Genomic DNA, 19,282 nt, shown 5'->3' with positions numbered 1-19,282 from the left:
CTTCAAGCAACTCTGCAAGTTTCAACTGATAACAGGTAAGGCTACACAACAAGAGGGAAGTCCTCTTAAATTTACAGTTTATTTGGTTAGAAGAAATGGTTCCAGCTGGATTCTGTTCCTGTGTAGCTCTGCAGATCCTGTTGTTCACGGGCCTCAGTCGAGGGAGGACGTCTGGGGACTCCTGCACTACAATTTGAAGGTCAGCGGCAGCAATGGGCAAACTTCAATTCAGCTGCACTTTGCGGTTTCAGCTCCTAGCGTCTATAGCAAATAGCACCACCGCAGTCTTTCATATACCACTCTGGACTTTCCTCGCATCTGGGGTATAGCACTCTGTTGAGGTGGCTCAGGCTTGGCCAGTCCTGCTTCAAGGGAGTCTGGAGGATCTTCCTGGAGCACGGGAACGACTTAAAAGCGATGCACTCGGTTTGGTGTTCCTCTCCCTGGCACTTCGGTTCCCGCAGCAGCAATGGAAGTACAGTCAGCTCCGAGAGGATGCCCAAACGATTTCACTTTGGGGTTGATTGGTCCAACCAACCCAAGGGGAGAAGTCGTCCGTTGCAAGGCTCGTCTAGTCAAGGCGAATTTGGAGCTTCAGCACAGCAGCAGGGCTTAACTGGGAAAACCAACAGTCAAGGATTTTCAGCAGGCGTCTCTTCCAAGTTCTTCTTCGGATTCCTTCATTCAGTTGTCGACTATGCCTTCCAAGCCAAAAGCCTCACCTTTTATGCAGGTTTCTCCCATTCAGTCGCAGTCTAGCTGTCAATCACACCGTAGGGTGGCTGTCCTCCAATCGTGCAAGTAGGGGTAGATGTGAGCCCCCCCCCTCTCCTGAAATTCGCTGACACTACTGCCATCAGCTTGGTGAAAACCCTCAGGCAGAGGTCAGCCCGAATGGCAGAACTCTAAATTGATAATGACAACTGCGAACCTCCGTATCTTCTGTGCTGGGGATGGATAGGCACATGAAAATCATCTTGAAGGTCCAATGACACCAACCAATCCTGGAGTTGGAGGGCCTGAAGGATCTGAGAAAGTGTGACCATCTTGAACTTGTAGTTCCTGAGGAACTTGTTCAAGTATCTCAAGTCCAAGATGGGTCTCAGTCCCCTGTCCATTTTGGGGATCAAAAAATATGGCGAGTACGGAACAAGTTACTTACCTGTAACTGTTGTTCTCCAGCATGGGTCTGGCATGGATTCACATGCTCATGAATGTTCCCCGCCGTCAGGCCGGGAATCCTCGGTATAGAAAAAATCAGTATCAGTTTTGTTTCTGATCTGTCTTTCTCAGTAGTAACCAATCACTGGTCTCTGGGTCATACTGCCCCCAGCCAATGACTGCCCTCTCCCTAAGCCCCACCCCTGGCAGCCATCCTCAGATTTGGTAGCACGTGAAGTGGCAGTATGACCAAGTGAAGAGCCGCAGAGGGGTAGGCGGGAGGGTTCGCATGTGAATCCATACCAGACCCATGCTGGAGAACAACAGTTACAGGTAAGTAACTTGTTACTTCTCCAGCATGGGGTCTGGCATGGATTCACATGCTCATGATTATAAGAATACATAGCAGTATACATATGCACAACCACGGGAGGTGGCACAAGGCTCAATATCAAGCAATACAACAACTCAACATTAAGCAACTCTTACCTCCTCACCAGGCTCACCTTAGGTGAACAGGTTGCGCAGCACTGCCTGGCCGACTCTGGACTCCTCCCTGGAATCCCGGTCGACGCAGTAGGATCTCGTGAAGGTGTGCCTCGATCTCCACGTAGCAGCCCTGCAGATGTCGAGCAGGGGCACACCAGACAGGAACGCCGTAGTAGCAGCGATCGCTCTGGTCGAATGGGCTCTCGGACGGCCGGGCAGCGGTCGGTTTGCCAACCGTTGACAGTGCATGATACAGCCGGAGAGCCATCTGGAAATGGAAGACTTCGAGAGAGCCTTCCCTTGATTCACAGGTCCAAAGTTCACAAACAGCTGTGATGTCTTCCGGAAACTCTTCGTGCGGTCCACGTAGAACTTCAGCGCTCTAGCTACATCTAGCGAGTGCAGAGTCCTCTCAGCCGGCGACGAAGGCGACGGGAAGAAAACTGGCAACACCAAGGGCTCGTTGAGGTGGAAGTCCGACGGCACCTTGGGCATGAAGGAGGGGTGCGTCCTCAGCACCACCCTCGTGTCGTGAAAAGTCAAGTATGGAGGCTTGCAAGACAGGGCCTGGATCTCTCCCACTCGTCGTGCAGAGGTGATGGCCACGAGGAATGCTGTCTTCCATGACAGAAACTTCAACGGCACTGAATGCATAGGTTCGAATGGGGCCCCCATGAGCCTAGTTAGTACCACGTTGAGCTCCCACGCCGGGGCAGGGGCCTTCACCGGCGGAAATGATCGGAACAGTCCTTTCATAAATTCCTTCACCAGACGATGAGACCACAAGGACGCCCGTCCTGTAGTTCTGGTGTAACGTGAAACGGCAGCCAGATGTACCTTGATGGAAGCGTGAGATAGGCCCGCCTTGGCCAAAGACAGTAGGTACGGCAATACTTGAGGGGCCGTAATCCGCAGAGGGTTAATCTTCTGTGCCCGGCACCAGATAGAGAACCTCTTCCATTTGTGTCCGTAGCACTTGAGAGTTGAGGAAGCCCTGGCCTTTGCAAGAACCTCTCTGCAATCGGCCGGGATGTCGTATCCTCCAAACTCTAGTGCTGCAGGAGCCAGGCCTGCAAGTTCAGCGACTCTGGCTTGTGGTGAAGAATGGCGCCTCCTTCTCTGGAGAGAAGATCCGTGTCCGTCGGTAGCTTGACTGGTGTGGACGCTGACAAGTCCAGAAGGTCCGGGAACCAGATCTGCCTCGGTCACGCCGGTGCGACGAGGATCATCCTGCAGCGGGACCTCTTGAGCTGGTTGTAGCAACGGCGGGAATGCATAAAGGAACAGGCCGTCCCAGGGGAACGAGAAAGCATCGCCCATGCTCCTCGGTTGGGGAAACCTGCTGGCGAACCTCCGGCACTTGGAGTTCGCCGCCGTCGCAAAGAGATCGATCTGGGGTTCGCCCCATCGTCGGAAGAGTCGGTCCACTTGATCCCGGCGCAGTTCCCACTCGTGGCACGAGCGCAGCTCCCTGCTGAGTGAGTCGGCGATGGTGTTTTTTATCCCTGCCAGATGAAAGGGTACCAGAAACATCCCTTGTGCGATGGCCCAATGCCACAGATCCTGGGCTTCCTTGGACAGGGCAGGGGATCTGGTTCCGCCCTGCTTCCGAATGTAAAACATCGTGGTGGTGTTGTCGGTGAAGATCCTCACCACCTTGCCCTTGAGGGACGGAAGGAAGGACCTGAGGGCCCAGAACACTGCGCGGAGCTCCAAGATGTTGATGTGGAGAGTCTTCTCCTCCGAGCACCAAAGGCCTCTCGCGTGGAGGTCCCCGGGGTACGCTCCCCAACCTTCCAGGGAGGCATCCGTCGTCACCGACACCTGGTGGGCCGGGGCTAGGAAGCCTGTTCCCGCTGTCAGATGAGCGCGGACACCCCACCATCGTACCGCCTGACGGAACGTTTCGTCGAGCGAGATCCTGTCCTCGAAGCTGCCCGTCGTCTGGATCCAGTGGGCGTCGAGGGATTCTTGCAAGGGCCGCATCCGAAGTCTGCAATGGGGCACCAGATAAATGCAGGAGGACATCATTCCGATGAGGGACTTGATAGACCTCACTCTGGCCACGTCCGTGGCCAGTAGATGTTGCACCTTTCCTAGGATGGCCCTTATCCTTTCCTCCGACGGTGAGGCCCGCCGCGCCACTGTGTCGAGCTGTGCTCCCAGAAACAGGGCGACTTGCGACGGGACCAGGTGGGATTTTGGAAAGTTGATGGAGAACCCCGGGTCCGTGAGCAGCTGGACGGACTTCGCAGTGTGTTCCACGGCAAGCTCCCTTGTCCTTGCCCGTATGAGCCAGTCGTCTAGGTAGGGGTAGACGTGGATCCCCTGCAGGCGCAGCAGCGCCGCCACCGGTGCTAGGCACTTGGTGAACACCCTGGGCGGCGATTTTAATCCGAACGGGAGGGCCTTGAACTGGTAGTGCCACCCTTTGACCACGAACCTGAGGAACCTTCGGTGTCTCTTTAGAATAGGGATGTGGAATAAGCATCCTCCAAATCCAACGACGACAGGAAATCGCCTTCCTCCAGCTGTCCCAGCACGTGCTGGAGGGTGACCATCCGGAACTTCTGTGCCTTGATGCATTTGTTTAGTCGTCGCAGGTCCAGGATGGGACGCCATCCGCCTGTTTTCTTCCTTATGAGGAAGTATCTTGAGTAAACTCCGGAGCCCCGAAGCCTCTTCGGGACGAGCTCGATGGCACCTTTCCTGAGCATCGCCCGTACTTCCAACAGCAGTTGAGGGACGTGTTTTTCCCTCCTGGCCACGGGAGGAATGCGGGGCACCTCTTCTGGAACTCGAGGGCGTGCCCCAGGGGCAGGGCGTCCAGCACCCAACGGTCGGTGGAGATGGACTCCCACACGCCGACGAACTTCGTCAGCCGGCCTCCCACCGGGGTGCTTCGGCGGGGACCCGACGGACGGCCGCTTTGCCTCCTTGACCACCTTGGCGACGACGGCGGGATCCACCTGATTTGCCGCGTCCCCTATAGGCCTCCTGCGACGAAGACCTTGCCGCTTGACGGTAAGCAGAGGCGCCGCTGCCGGCTCCCTTAGAGGCACCCTGTCTGCCTCCGGAACTCCGAAAGGACGGCCGTCGTTGTTGGAGCACACCCAGTGCACGGGCCGTCTCCGTGTCCGTCTTGATCGCCTGAAGGGATTCATCAACCGCCTTGCCAAAAAGGTTGTTCCCATCGAAGGGCATGTCCAAAACCTTGGTCTGAACGTCTTGGCGGAAATCCGTCGCCCTGAGCCATCCTCGTCGTCTCAGGCAAACGCCGTTGCCCAACTAACGGAAACCGGTGTCGGCGATGTCCGTGGCCACCGTAATGGCATGGTCTGAGGCAATCTCGCCTTCCTGCAAGATTTCCAGGGCCTCAGCCCTCTTGGCATCCGGAAGGAAGTCCAACAGAGGGGCGATCTTGAACCACAACTCCCTGTCGTAGCAGCCTACGATGCCCAGGGTGTTGGCCGCCTTGATGGTCGTCGTTGCAGATGAGATGACCCGTCATCCCATCGCATCCAGTTTCCTACCCTCACCATCCGGAGGGGAGGTTGAAGTCGAGGCCGATGGCCCCCCCCGTTTTCTTCTTGGCCGTCGCCGAAACGACCAAGTCCGGGGTTGGTTGCGCTCTAAGGCATAAGGGGACAGCGTCGGGGACCCGGTACTTCTCGTACCGGTCCCTCTTCGCAGGAGCCATGGCCGGGTTCTTGTGGAGGGTGACCCCCTCATCCCAGATGTCATCAAGAAGCAGGACGGTGAGGACCGTCTTCCTTTTAGCCTCGCGCCGCTGATAAAGGAACCCCTCCTTCTTCTTTTCCTCGGGGCAGAGCTGGAAGAGCTCGGATGCCCTGGAGATCATTGCGCGGAAGGATCCAATCTCGTCGGGCGGGGACGCCCGGGCAGGGGATAACGGGGGCACGTCCCGTCGTCGCCTCCGTCGTCATCCATACCCGTCGTAGTCGTGTCCATGCCTGTATCATCCCGGTGGGTAGTGGACCGGGGGGAAGGCAGAGAAGGCCTAGGATGCGTCCTCCTCCTCTTAGGCAGTGGGCTCCCCGAAGGTCCTGGCTCCGGATCCTCCGTCGGGTCTGGCTCAGGCTCCTCCGTCGGGGGAAGGGGCAACCTAGTCCTCATCTCCGAGCATAAGGACTGGATGGCTGACAAAATGGCCGCCGAGGTGTCCTGTGGCGCCGGAAACGACGGGCGTGAGGGCTCTTGAGGAGTCTCGTCTGCGTCACCGTCGCCCTCGTTGGTATCCCTCCCGATGGGCTGGGTCTCCTCCACGACTTGGATGAGCTCCTCTTCAGATGTCGTGTCCGTATCCACGACGGCCACCACCCCCTTCCCCCCTTTTCCAACGAGGACTTCGTGGGGGTCTTCTCGATGGGCCTGAAAGACGACTCCGGTGGTAGGGAGACTCTGGTACCTGAGGGCGCCTCCACTGGTGTAGCCTCCACAGGCTGAGCCAGGGCCGCAGCGACATCCTCAATCGAGGTCCTAGCAGGGTGAATCACGGCCAACGTCACCTTTTGTACGCCTGGGGCCTTCACCTTCGGGGGGAGGGTCCGAGCCTCGCTCCCCCTCTGCCGGAGTCTTCGAGATCGACCGGGGCCTCTCCAGAAGCTTTGCCGGGTTCTCGGACTTCCTCTTACCCGAGCCAGAGCATTGGCTCGTGGTCGATGGCGCCAGGGAGGGTGCGCCCTACCTGGCAGCCAAGGAGCCCGACCGTTCAGAGCTCCTGGTGCCCGCGGACTCGCGATGCTTAGCCTTTTGTGGGCCCCCGTCGCCGGAGCACCCTCACAGGACTTAGAAGACCGCTCGGACTTCTTCTTCTCGCCTGGCGGGCTCTTACCTTCCAGCCAGTTGGCGAGACAGAGGTGGCGATCCTTCATGGTCCGCTCCGACATGTTTCCACAAAACGCGCAGTCCTTTTCCTTGTGCGTCTTGTCCTCATGGAGACAGTAGAGGCACAACGAATGCTCGTCCTCCTTGAAAACGTTCTGAAGCTGGCATCCAGGGCAGGTCCTGAAAAGCTTCCCGGGGCGTCGAGCTCCCTTTCTCCTGGGCCATGTCCGGGGTAGGCCTCGGAACTTTGGGAATCCTCCAAAAGCGTAACTCGACGAAATCTTCACCCTTGAGGGGCGTAGAAAACTCCGAAATGGATCCCCGTTGATCGGAAGTAGAAACGGTGGAGCTTGAGGCTCTTTTAACCGAAAAAATGAGAAAATCTCCTGAAAAAGCACGGAAACGCAGCAAAAGCGCGAGAGCTAAGCACGAGGACTCCCAACACTTGAACGTGCGATAAAAATCTGAGGATGGCTGCCAGGGGTGGGGCTTAGGGAGAGGGCAGTCATTGGCTGGGGGCAGTATGACCCAGAGACCAGTGATTGGTTACTACTGAGAAAGACAGATCAGAAACTACTGATTTTTTCTATAGAGAGGATTCCCGGCCTGACGACGGGGAATATTCATGAGCATGTGAATCCATGCCAGACCCCATGCTGGAGAACATCCCTTGTTCCATTCTGCTATAGGTGCTGGTCTTATAGCACCTTTCTCTAGTGGGGTTAAAATTTCCTGCACAAGGAGTGGATCCGGAATCCTCAAAGAGTGGTTCCCCGGTGGATTGTTCCGAGGTCTTCTTATAAAAGGAAGGCAGTAACCGCGGGCTACGGTTTCCAAAGCCCAAGCATCCGAAGTAATGTCTCGCCATTCCTGCAGATGCTGAGACAGTCTGACCCCATGATCTGTGACTCAAGACCTCAGAGGGGTTTTGTGGCGGCAGCTGCAGAGGCTGGTGGTAATGAGGCTGCTTCTTGGGCTGGCTTTGCACCTCTACCTCGTCCACCGAAAAGAAATCTTCTCTGGCCTCTTTGACTGGTCATTCCTTTCGCTCTTCCAACTGACGAGTAGTAGCGAAAAGATCTACCCCTATAAGGTTGTGCACGAGGACAAAAAGGCTGAGGTTACCTAATAACAGCGCTCTAGTCAGCCTTCTTACCAAAAAGATGAGACCCGTCAAAAGGCATATTGAGAAGTCTAAAAATTGCACATCAGCTACAAGACCCAACTTTCTCAACCACGCAAATCTGCGCATAACGGTGCTGGTAGCCATGGATCTGCTGATGCTATCCGCAGAATTCAATCCTGACTGAAGGGACTCGCATATGGCTTCTTTGCCATCCTGAACTATAGCCAAGAAGCCGTCCCTTTCATCACCTTCGGGAAAGTGCTCTGCCGCCATGGAGATACAGTCCTATAGAGTATACGAAAACTTTGCGAGGGCACAAGTGGAGTTGGCAGACTTTAGTGCCATGTTCCCTGCAGAAAATACCTTCCTCGCCCATCCATCTACACGCTTGCCGTTGCTATCAGGAGGGATGGTAGGGTACACTGCCTGTTTAGAAGTAGCCGTAGCTGCCTGCACCACTAGACTCTCCGGAGTGGGGTGTTTCAACAGGTAGTCAGGGTCACTACTGGAGGGGCAGTATATTTTGTCAAGTTTTTGTCGACTACCGGATTAGATTCCGGTGTCTCTCAATTCCTAGCCACCCTTTTTTGCAGTGCCACATGAAAAGGCAAGATGGCATCAGTTTGTGGACCTTGTCCAGAATGTCTGAGGTCATCTTGGTCATAGGGCAAAGGTGGCCTGCTCCAACCTAAATAGTCAACCACTTTTGACATGAGCTGTCTATAAGAAGAGTCTGTATGTTCCACTGGTTCTGGCTCTCCTGGGGAAGTATCAACTCCACTTGCTGTTTGCAAGTTCTCATATAGGTCCTGCATTTTACTTTCCTCAGCTCTAAAGCTCTCTAGTACATTGGGAGTATCATACTGCAAGCCAAATGGTGCTTCATCATTGTCAGAATGCTCTTCCTCTTCAAACATAGTAGTAAGAGACTTAAATAACTCTTTCTTCGGGAGTGGAGCACACATCTTGTCAGGTTTTGTACCAATAGACTTCAGCGGTGTCGAAGTTGTCGACGTTTCCTTTATCAGCGCCGATTTTGGAGGGGCGCTTGGCACTGACGGCATAGCTGGCAAGTGTTGCGCAGCTGGCGTTGAGGTCTTCGGCGTCGATATCGAGGGCTTGATGGGCTTCGAGGACCTGGCGGGCATCGAAGGCACCGCTGGAGTCGAAGGCCTTTGACGACCTCTACTTCTCCCCATGTCTCATGATCCTTTGATTTTTTTCCAGATCGAGTCCTCTAGAGCTCCCAATGCAGATCAGACCTTTTACCAGGGCTGGAGGGTGTGCAGGTCTTTTGACGAGACCTTTCCAGTCTGGCTTCTTTCGAAGGCTCGGGAGGAGCATGGCTTTCTTTTTCAAATATGCTTAACATTTGTGCCCTGAATGTTTCCCATTCAGCTGGAGTTTTTTTGTTGGGCTAGAAACACTCTCTGGGGCAGCGTCAGACGAATAAGTCGATGAAGGCGACCATCGGTGTCTTCTCTTTGACTTTTCCTAAGACGAAGAAGAGTGGTGGGAACCCTCGACGCCATCGACGCACAGCGCCCTCTGCATAAATTATTTTTAGAAGCAGTTGAAGCTGGACAACAAGTGTCAAATATGAGGAATACGTTGGAAGACACAATCCATTCAAAGCCCAATTGCTTGATATTAAGAAGGTGATTACTCTCCAGATGTTATTGGAGTTGAACATATGCTACTCTATTGAGTATCTTAAGGAGAAAAGACACGTTGTTGATTGGTCAATAGTTTTTTGGGTTGTGAGGATCGAGGGTGCTCTTCTTTATCAAGGGGGTAATTCATGACTCCTTGAGCAACAGGTGCACCCTAGCTTCCTTAAATGACACATTTACCAAGTGAGCAACTCATGGTGCCAGGATTTCAATAGAGTCCTTGAAGAGCCTTGATGAGAAAAGATCACCCATACAAGAGGTAGGTTTGATTTTCCCCACAATTTCACATATCTGAGACTCCGAAATGGGTTTAAAATAAAATAAAAGGACCCCTGCAGAGAGTTTTCCTTGGTTATATTGTGGGGGTACATTGTGGGTTTGGGGGGGGGCAAATATCATGGAAGAAATCTGGTTGATCTGAGAGTCAGTGGAGTGTTAGTGCCCCAGTCTTAAATTGAATTCATTGTGAATAATCTGACACCAGTTACTGTCCTTATGAAAGGAAGGACCTACTTGGGTTTTACCTTCGAATTCTTTAAGGATGGTAAATAGATCATGCGTACTGGACTTGGCAGAAGAGATCCGATTATTATAACTTTTCGGATTTGGCAAATATAATGGCTTGCTTCAAGTTAGCTGCTAGGCACTTATAAGTAGTGAGACGCAAAGGGGTGGGATCATTTCGCCACACTCTTTCAGCCTTCCGTTTAACACTGCAAGGCAATGATAGAATCATAATGTCACTGAAGGAGAAATTACTTACCATAATGATCTTTCTATGGATTCTTCTCCCAGATTCTTCACCGCATATCATCCAGCTATGCTTTTTCTGCAACTTTTTCGACAGGGGGCGTAGTGGACCTCGACTTGGCCGTCGGTCCGCCTTGCTCGGTGCTCGATTGTCAGCTCCAGAAGTGACGTCGGGCGTTGTACAAACACGTCACTACGCACCATGCTTCAGTTCCTCCCTTTTTTCCCCATGTGCTTGAACCCTGCAGAGGGAGACCAATGGGAAGAGGTGAACTAGCCTGTGAAAAAAATATAACAAAAAGGATGCATCCCAAAGGGTGAAAACTGACACCCTAGAGCCATCAACCAACTTTCTTTCTCACTTAGATAGAAGCGTTGAGCAACAACACTTTCTGAGCGTAGACGGCTGGCAGGGGCGATGAGGAATCTGCCAGAGAAGAATCCATAGAAAGATCATTACGGTAAGTAATTTATTCTTCAACGGATTGCTTTTCTCCCGCAGATTCCTCATCTTGATAGACTCCCCAAGAAGTTATTCTAAAGGAGGAGGGCAGTAAGTATTAAACAAATAGAACTGCCCTACCAAAGCGTGCATCAGCCCGATGGCCAACATTCAAAGCATAAGACCATAGAGGCCACACGGCAAACGTCCCTAATAGGAACACCCATCTGTAGTGCTGTGGAAGCTGAAACCCCTCTGGTTACATGTGCTCTGATCCCTGGTGGAAGTTCTCTGCCTGCCGACTGGTAACATTCAGATATACATAAAATAATCCAACGTGAAAAGCGTTTGTTTTGTAATGGTGAGACCCTTGCGAGATAAAGAATGGGCTACGAACAGCTGGTCTGTTTTCCGGAACTCAGATGTACAGGCAATGTAAAAGCTCAAGGCTCTTTTAGGGTCAAGACGGTGAAACCGCTCCTCCTCTTTCGAGGGGTGTGGAGGAGGATAAAAAACAGTTAAATCAATAGATTGTGAAAGATGGAATTCAGAAACAACTTTTGGAAAGAAGGCATGCCTGATTTTGAGATACACTCTTTGTCTAAAAAAACACAAAAATTGTAGCTTGCAGCATAATGCCTGCAGCTCACGGACTCTTCTGGCTGATGCGATTGCCACCAAGAAGGCTGTTTTAAGGGACAACAGCCTCAAACAACAGGAATGCATAGGCTCAAACGGAGCCGCCATCAAAAAGGTCAAAACCAGATTACGGTCCCAATCTGGAACAACAAAAGAGGTTGGCGGAAATTTATTGAGAAAGCCCTTCAGGAACTAGGCTATAACCGGAATAGTGAAGAAAGAACCCTGATCAGGGGACCTTTTGAACACAGACAAGGATGCCAAATGCCCTTTAACTGTGCTGACCTGAAGGCCTGCTGAGGCCAGTGACAGAAGAAACTCCATCACTGTAGTGGTGGGGAAAGAGATAGGGCCAATGTCGCTTCTCTGCACCATGCCTCAAATCTTCTCCACTGTATGCGTACAAATATCTTGTAGACGGTCTGTGTGCAGCCAGCAACTCCTCAAGTAGTACTGCCTCAGAGAGGTGGCAGTCATCATACCTCATCCTCTCAAGAACCATGCATGTAGGTTGAGGAAACCAGTGTCGGATGGAGCGCTCAACCTTCCGACTGGGTTAGGAGATCCGGACACCGAGGCATCCGGTGAGGTGAACAGATGGACAGATCCAGGAGATCGGAGTACCGGGATCTCCTCACCCAGTCCGGGTCAATCAGGTTCATGGTTGCTCGAAGCCTTCTCAACCTCCTGAGAATCCAAGGAATGACGTGAATCGGGGGGTGGGGGCGTAGTGGAGACAGAAGGTCCAGTCCACCAAAAAAGCATTACACAGTGCGCTGTTCGCTGGGAATTCTCTCGAGCAAAACTGTTTGCATTACCCGTTGGACTCTGTGGTGAACAGATCCACTGCTGGGGTACCCCAGAGAGAGAAGACCTCTTCCAGGAATTCCTGGCACACATCCCACTCGTGCAAGACCGTGCTCTGCCTGCTCAGAGCATCCGCCAAACCATTCTCCATCCCCGCCAGATGAACCGCTTGAATCTTGTTCTCAAACAACCAGCACCGCAGTAGCATTGCCTCTGTGCAAAGGGGACGGGAGTGCACACCACCCTGTTTGTTTAGGTAGTACATGGCCACCTTGTCTGTCAGAATGAGTACATGCTTACCCTTGAGAGATAGGGCGAAAGCCCTCAGGGCTCGCCTGATGGCTTGCAACTCTAGTCTGTTGATATGCCACTTGGCTTCCGTCGTAGACCAAAGGCCGCTCACCTTCAATTGCTCGCAGTAAGCGCCTCAACCCTTCAATTATGCATCTGTGACCACCCGGGTCTGAGGCCAAAAGAGCCAGAGGTTTTGCCTGCCATAAGTTTGCTGCGGTTGTCCTGGTGGCCTTTTTAACAAGGGCAGACAATAACGCTACCAGATTGTTTGCAGGGCCCAGGTGTCGGAGGTGATCTCATGCCGCAAGAAGCAACTAAGAACCCTTTGCTGGGAGCCTTTGCACTTGACTGCTGCTGTAAAATCCCTTTCAGAGTCTTCCTTTCATCTGAAGACCGACAATACAGTGACCGGGTCCTGTAGCTGCTGCATCGTGAGGCATCTGCCTGCATCATCTTCCTCACTGCTGAGGTACTATGGAACTCGAGGTAACACTTACCCAGAGTCGTTGTACTGCTCCTGTGTGGCTAGGGTGGTGATTCGCACGTTTGAAAATTCACCCAGGACAGGCCCAACACTGGTGCACATTCAGGGAGCCTTCTCCCTGAATCCTTTAACAAACTACAAAGTACTGTACTTACTTGCTGCATGAGAAATCCTCTGAACTCGGAGTTTGCTACAGTTGGGTCTGCTCCTGTTCTGCCTACAGCTGGCCAATGGACCATCAGTGTCCTCTTCTGCCTCTGAGAACACTCCTGTCTATATCAGGGGAGGACTGCTAAAGCACAAGGCCTTTAACTCTTACAAGTATTTGCTTGCTAATGTTGGTAGTGTAACTGTTATTCCTGAAACAGAATAAGTTACAAGTCTTGCAAAAGTACTTACTTGCTAATGATGGTAGCGAAGTTACAAGAGTTGCAAATAACTTACTTGCTAATATTGGTAGTGTAACTGTCTCCTTCCTGAATAAATTGCATGGTTTACTTGAAAGTGGTTTTACTTACCTTGAATTGCATACTGTCTTTCTAGAAGTCTTTTACACTGTGGTTTACTTACCGGAAGTATTTTGTTGGTTTTTATACTGTGCTTATTGTTTAAGACAGTACATACCTTTCAGAATACTTCTCTTTGCCTGTCTATATATAAAATAAACCTTTATTTCTACATAGATAAGTGTTTCATTAGACCATATGTATGCTACAAGTTCTTTGTACCTTCCTATAGGCCTCTCTCCCTCCTAAGATAAGCCTGGCAGCTCTGCCACTGTACCATTACCTTGAGTGGTACAGGCCTATACTAAGAGTTGGAGTTCTGTATTGCCCAAGGGATAGTCTTATAAAGAAATACTGTCCCAACAACCACAAGGTAGTGGCCTTACTTCATGTGGCTGGGCTGGGTCTTGACTGACTATTTACTGTTGTGTATACACTATGCATTACTGTGTGTTATGTTTAACTTAAGTGAAAGATATCTGAACCAGGCTGCGTCTGGATGGGCCTTCAAAAGAGGATGAAAATGTGGGAGAAATGTATACATTGGAAATAAGATTCAAACAATTTTGTTATAGTGAAATCTTAACATGAAATCGCACCAAACAAAGCTAATGTGATTGAGAAAGAGATCGGAGGAGTAGAACAAGTGAGAATTATGTACACACTTTTATATGGATTTTCCAAAACCAGGCCTCACGGCCCCCCCTAGCCCCACAGAAAAGAACCACAACCAAACACCAAAGTCTGTTTTCTGAAGCTGCTTAGAAAACCAGCATTCATTTATGTCAATACAATCACGCACTATAACAAGCTTAGTTCCCAGCAAAGCAGCTCATTGGAGCCATTCTTACAGACACAAGAGTACTGCTGTTATAAAGTGACATTGAGCAAAGTATCAGTGGCCTTCATGAATAATTGCTCACCAACTCTGCCGCGGCACAGGAATAGGGCAAGTGACTCACCTTTAAGTGCATCAGCCAGCAGGAGGCGGTAGTGCTGGAGGAACTTGGCAGTGAGGCCACAGGCCTGTAGACGCAACGTGCTCAACACAGGGCAGCACCGGACCAGGGATGCCAGGGACTGGGAGCAGCCATCTCCCAGCGGGTTGATGCTTAAATCCAACTCCTCCAGATTCTGAAACAAGACAACTTATGCATCACAAAGTGTGACAATCTCGTGCACCTTAGCAAAGGAAAGACAAAGAAAAAAGGTGCATGAAGGCCACTAAAAATGTACTTCGGTTAAACCCCCAGAAAAACATTTACACATTGTTCTGGATACTAAAAATTACAAGTTAAAAATATATTGATGAGAAGTCTGGATTAACGGAGGAGATAAAAACGTGATCCTCCTTAAAGTGCAGGGGCGTGCGTTTACCCCTGAAGAGTGCTGGAACAGTTTACAGAGCAGACCTCATATGTGGAGTCTGCTCTCTCAAACAGGTTCCCAGACGCAGCACATTCATCAGTTTCAAAATGTGGAAATGGGAAGACAGCTGTCTGTAACTTAAGGGCTTCCCTTCACTTTTGAGAAACCAGACTTTGCTAGCAACATGCATCAGTTCTCAAGAGTGAGAAGAAGACAGGGCACAGGTTGGGAATGATCTGTGCACATTAGCAGGAAAGGGAAAGCCTATACAACCGGTTGAGCTATAAAAGAAATTGCCATTGTAAAAAGAACCTATCCGGGAAGAAGCCTGGACATTTAGCTAGTAAGGGCTTGATGTTCCACAAAATGGATAGTTGGTACCATGATGTCTGGTCTGAGTTTTCTACAATATGTTGTAAGGGTGCAGAAGTATGACTGTGACACAGTGGTGGCATAGTGGTTGGCAAACACTTTTATAAAACAAATGAAAAGAAACCCCTACCTTGCCCTAATGATAAAAAGCGTTTCCTTGCCTCAACCAAAACGTAGGAGTCCACCAGGATGTCCAAGTACTATAAAGAGTCCAGCGTCCTGGGTCTATTTTCAAATCTTACACTTACAACTAAACTAAAGAGGTTTGCTATCCTCTTAATACAGAAGAATGACTCCCTTCATTTGGACAGGCGCTGTTCCATATATCGAGGAAACTGGCTCCTGAGGGAATGGCTCCCTGCTCTTGGATTTCCAGCAAAGTGTTCACAATGTTCCCTACTACAGCAGGTTGAATGACAATCTTCCTCCGGTTCTCTCCCGGCTCCTTGCCTTGACAAGAGAACGCCTCCCATCTCTTGGCTTTGCACAATGTTCACTAAAACATGAGGGGTGTGACTCACTTCCCCTGGTGCTCTCTTAGCTTCTTTGCACTGCCAAGGGAATGCCTGCCTTCTGTTGGCTTTTCACAATGTCCGCAGCTCCAGGGGGAACGGTTCCCTTTCCCTGGTCTTTCTCACACAGCCGACCTGATTCACTATCCTGCCAGGAACTACTACTATGAAGATCAATGATGATCATTTTCTCTTATGGGTGCGGGACCCAGACTCGCAATTCCACTTCCTATTTCGAGTTTTCTCTTCCTTCTTGATAAACTTGTTTTACTCTCCTACCAGGTACTACCCCCCTTTGCTAAAATGTATGATAACATTTCTTCACAGCTTTCAGGATCCCAGGCCCTATATCGCCAGCTTCTCAAGCTCCTTTCATCTTGCCACTGCCTTCTCTGGTTCCTGGAGCCTGTCCATCAATCTGCGTACCTTAGAGGCTAGTGTGCGTAGATTGTGACTACTCCTGGGCTCCTGAAGTCAGCTGGGGGGGCTTCTGTGGCAGTCATGGGCAGTCTTCAGATTGTGGAGGCTCTGCAGTCCTCAATCTCCTCCTGGCAGCGCAATCTCTTCTCCACGCACTCCCCATAGTTCAGAGACGCTTGGAGCTTCTATCTGCCAGCTTGCCTTTCAGTCCTTCTGCTCTGGACCGGCTTCAGATCTCACAGCTGCTTTTGCAGCGCCCCGTGCTTCGTCCGTCTTCGTTGTACGCAGTTACTTGCTCTTGCGGTACCTCCAACTCGGAGAAGCCAAGTCCTTCTGTTTTATATTGGCATCGGCCAATAGGAAGTCAGTAATCACTAGACCGTTTCGTGTGGTTCCTAAAGGTGCTCTCCATCTCTCCACACCTCCTTCTCATCGCAGTACTGAACTGGCTATTCTTGCAGGGCTCAAAGAGCTCTTCTTCGGCTCAGTACTTCGCAAAGAGGTTCTACTTGGGTGGTTCTGATTCCTCCTCGTCTCAGTGCTTTTTTGAGGAACAAATTCCTCAACCTTACATATGCAGATAGTAGTATTGTAGATAAGTGGGGTGATGGGGAGTGCAGAAGTGATGGTGTATGTGAATACTGCATTATCTCCAAGTAGTCGTCACTGGTCCCATAAGGGGATTCCCTCCCCATCAGATCCACCCTTGACTACCACACCAGGGGGACTTTCGAGTATCGCCCTCACCTCACTCGTCTCATGAGAAGGGGCTACCCAATAGTGACAACATACTGAGATTTGTCCCAATGTGTTTTGACGTAAATGCTGCTTTCTATGTCGATTCCAGAGATTTGGTGAGTTGAACTTCTTGAGATTTATGGCGGACAGTCGGGTCTAAATGCGAGGGTTGTGTGTTAGTGAAGAATAGGAACTCTATCTTGAAGGAGTTCAGTTAGAGGTAGGCGCTGGAGATCTAGGTCTTGATCAGGTCAGGGTGGGCCTTGAGTTGTTGGCTGTATTTAATGGATGACATTTTCCAAGTAGAGCTGTGTATCGGTGGATGTGGATGTTCTGGCTGGTGAGGATGGTTCACAGAAGCACCATGTAAAGGTTGAAGATCATAGGTGAGGGGATGGATCCCTGTAGGCCTCCACAGGTAACAGAGTTGGTGTTATGGAGGTATCCATCTTGATAAACAGATGGTGATCTTCTAGGCAGGATGTGGACCAGCAGAGGACATCTTTTATGTAATAAATAAATAAATAAATATAAATATATATATATATATATATGATACATTACTCACAGTAATCGTATTTCTGATGCTTGTATCTGCTTAGATTCACATGCTATGCATAGGCCAACATCTAGTGGAAGATGCAGAGTATTACAGTTGTTTTCGAAGCTTCGAAAAGGGACGTCGACAGGGCGTGCCAGTAATACTATCCCTAGTGTGACGTCCACTGTAGCCATGGTCCTTCATGCGTCAAGGTCCCTCAGATTGTTTTGTTTCGGACATGAGGTTGCACGAAGTGTAGCATGAGTACAGGTGTATTAAAGCAGATATATAAAGACAATGCATTACTTACCATAAAAGCATTTCTGATGGTTGTATCTGCTTAGATTCACATGCTGTGCATAGTCCGACATCCAGTGGTCACTGCGGAGTACTGCATTTTATTTTTTCGTAGTCGAAAGGGGGACGTCGACAAGGCGTGTCTGTAACACTATCCCTATAGTGACGTGCAGTGTACCCACAACCCCTCACGCGTCGAGGTCCCTCTGTTTGTATTTTTTCTGCCCTGAGGGAGCCTTATAGACGTGAGTGAGTACAGAAAAGAGACAGAGTTAAAAGGATGTCTATGTTCCTTCCATCCGAGCGGGGAGGAAGGGTGGGCGCATGTGAATCTAAGCAGATACAACCATCAGAAATGATTTTACGGTAAGTAATGCATTGTCTTCTGATGTTTGTTAATCTGCTTAGAATCACATGCTCTGCATAGACTAGCGAGCAGTACCCGGAGTTGGCGGTGGGTTATGAGAAGGAACAGTAGAGAAAAGATGTCTTAATACTGCTTGTCCCACCTGGGAATCAGATCTAGAGTGGGCATTTAGACAGCAGTGTTTTGTAAAGGTGTGTACAGAACTCCAGGTTGCCGCTTTGCAAATGGACTCAAGAGGGACATTTGCAATGAATGCTATGGAAGCCCCAGTGCCTCGAGTAGAGTGTGCTCTTGGCTTGAAGGGTAGTTAGCAAGAGAGAAACAGAGGGTGATGCATTGTACGATCCATCTAGATATAGTGGATTTTGAAACTGCATCTCCCTCTCTTCCTGCTGCCACCGAGACAAAGAACTGATTAGTCTTTCTCAGTGGTCTAGTTCTTTCCATATAAAACATAACAGCCCTGCGCACATCCAATGTATGCAGGCTTTTTTCTCCCAAGTTTGAAGGGTTTTGAAAGAACGTTGGTAGTTCTATAGATTGGTTAACATGGAACTTAGAAATGAATTTAGGTGCAAAACTAGGGTGTGTGCGTAGAACCACCGTATCTCTGAACTGTTACAAAGGGGTCTAGGATAGACAGCGCTTGTAGTTCACTTACTCTCCTGATGGAAGTGATAGCTATTAGAAAAGCAGTTTTAAGGGTGAGGTCCTTAAGCGTTGCTTTGTGCATGGGTTCAAAGGGTGAGCCCATGAGCCTGGTTAGTACCACATTTAAGTCCCATCCGGGAGCTGGGTTAGCTATGGGAGGGTGTATTCTTTTAACCCCTTCCGTGAAGGCCTTAATAACTGGGACTTTCCACCACAACACTTTAAGTTGAGAAGTGGTGTAAGCGGAAAGTGCAGCCAAATGAACCTTAATAGAATTAAACACTAACCCTGAGTCTAGTAGGTGAGTCAGGTAGAGAACAACTTGTGTGGGAGAGCAGTCAACCGAGTTGATGCTCTTATTTCTACACCATATGACGAATCTCTTCCACTTGCTAGAGTAACAGTGACGTGTGTTAGGCATTCTAGCTTCCTTGAGAATGTCCATGCATCTTTGCGGGAGCTGTAAATTACCAAATTCTATGATCTCAGGAGCCATGCTGCTAAGTTCATGGTCTGTGGGCATGGGTGTAGTGTCTTGTCTTTGTCCTGTGACAGCATGTTGTACGGACAGGGTAGTTTCACTGGTGGAGACAGACATCTCCATCAGGTGAGCGAACCATGGTTGCCGGGCCCACATAGGGGCCACTAATATCATGGTGACTGGTTCCTGGTGCATCTTGTCACTATTTTGTTGAGAAGGGGAGTCGGGGGGGAAAAGCGTAAACATATTTCCCTGACCATGGTATTGATAGACCGTGCCCCATGGATCGGTTCTGGGGGTACCTGGAGGCGTAATC

The 19,282-nt window shown here is 50.3% G+C and overlaps 1 protein-coding gene across 1 annotated transcript in view; it reads right to left on the bottom strand.

Annotated features, from left to right (window-relative positions):
* TONSL (tonsoku like, DNA repair protein) overlaps positions 1–19,282 on the bottom strand; it is a 612,770-nt gene that overhangs the window by 61,727 nt on the left and 531,761 nt on the right. Inside the window, exon 22 of the mRNA XM_069621801.1 lies at positions 14,182–14,353. Within this exon, the coding sequence (XP_069477902.1) occupies positions 14,182–14,353 (172 nt within the window). The remainder of the gene's footprint in view (positions 1–14,181; positions 14,354–19,282) is intronic.

This window comes from Ambystoma mexicanum, chromosome 5q (genome assembly GCF_040938575.1).
Source record: "Ambystoma mexicanum isolate Mex_15411 chromosome 5q, UKY_AmexF1_1, whole genome shotgun sequence".
Lineage (NCBI taxonomy): Eukaryota > Metazoa > Chordata > Amphibia > Caudata > Ambystomatidae > Ambystoma > Ambystoma mexicanum.
The sequence above is the reverse complement of the archived record's forward strand: the minus strand, read 5'-3'. Positions and strand labels throughout refer to the sequence as shown.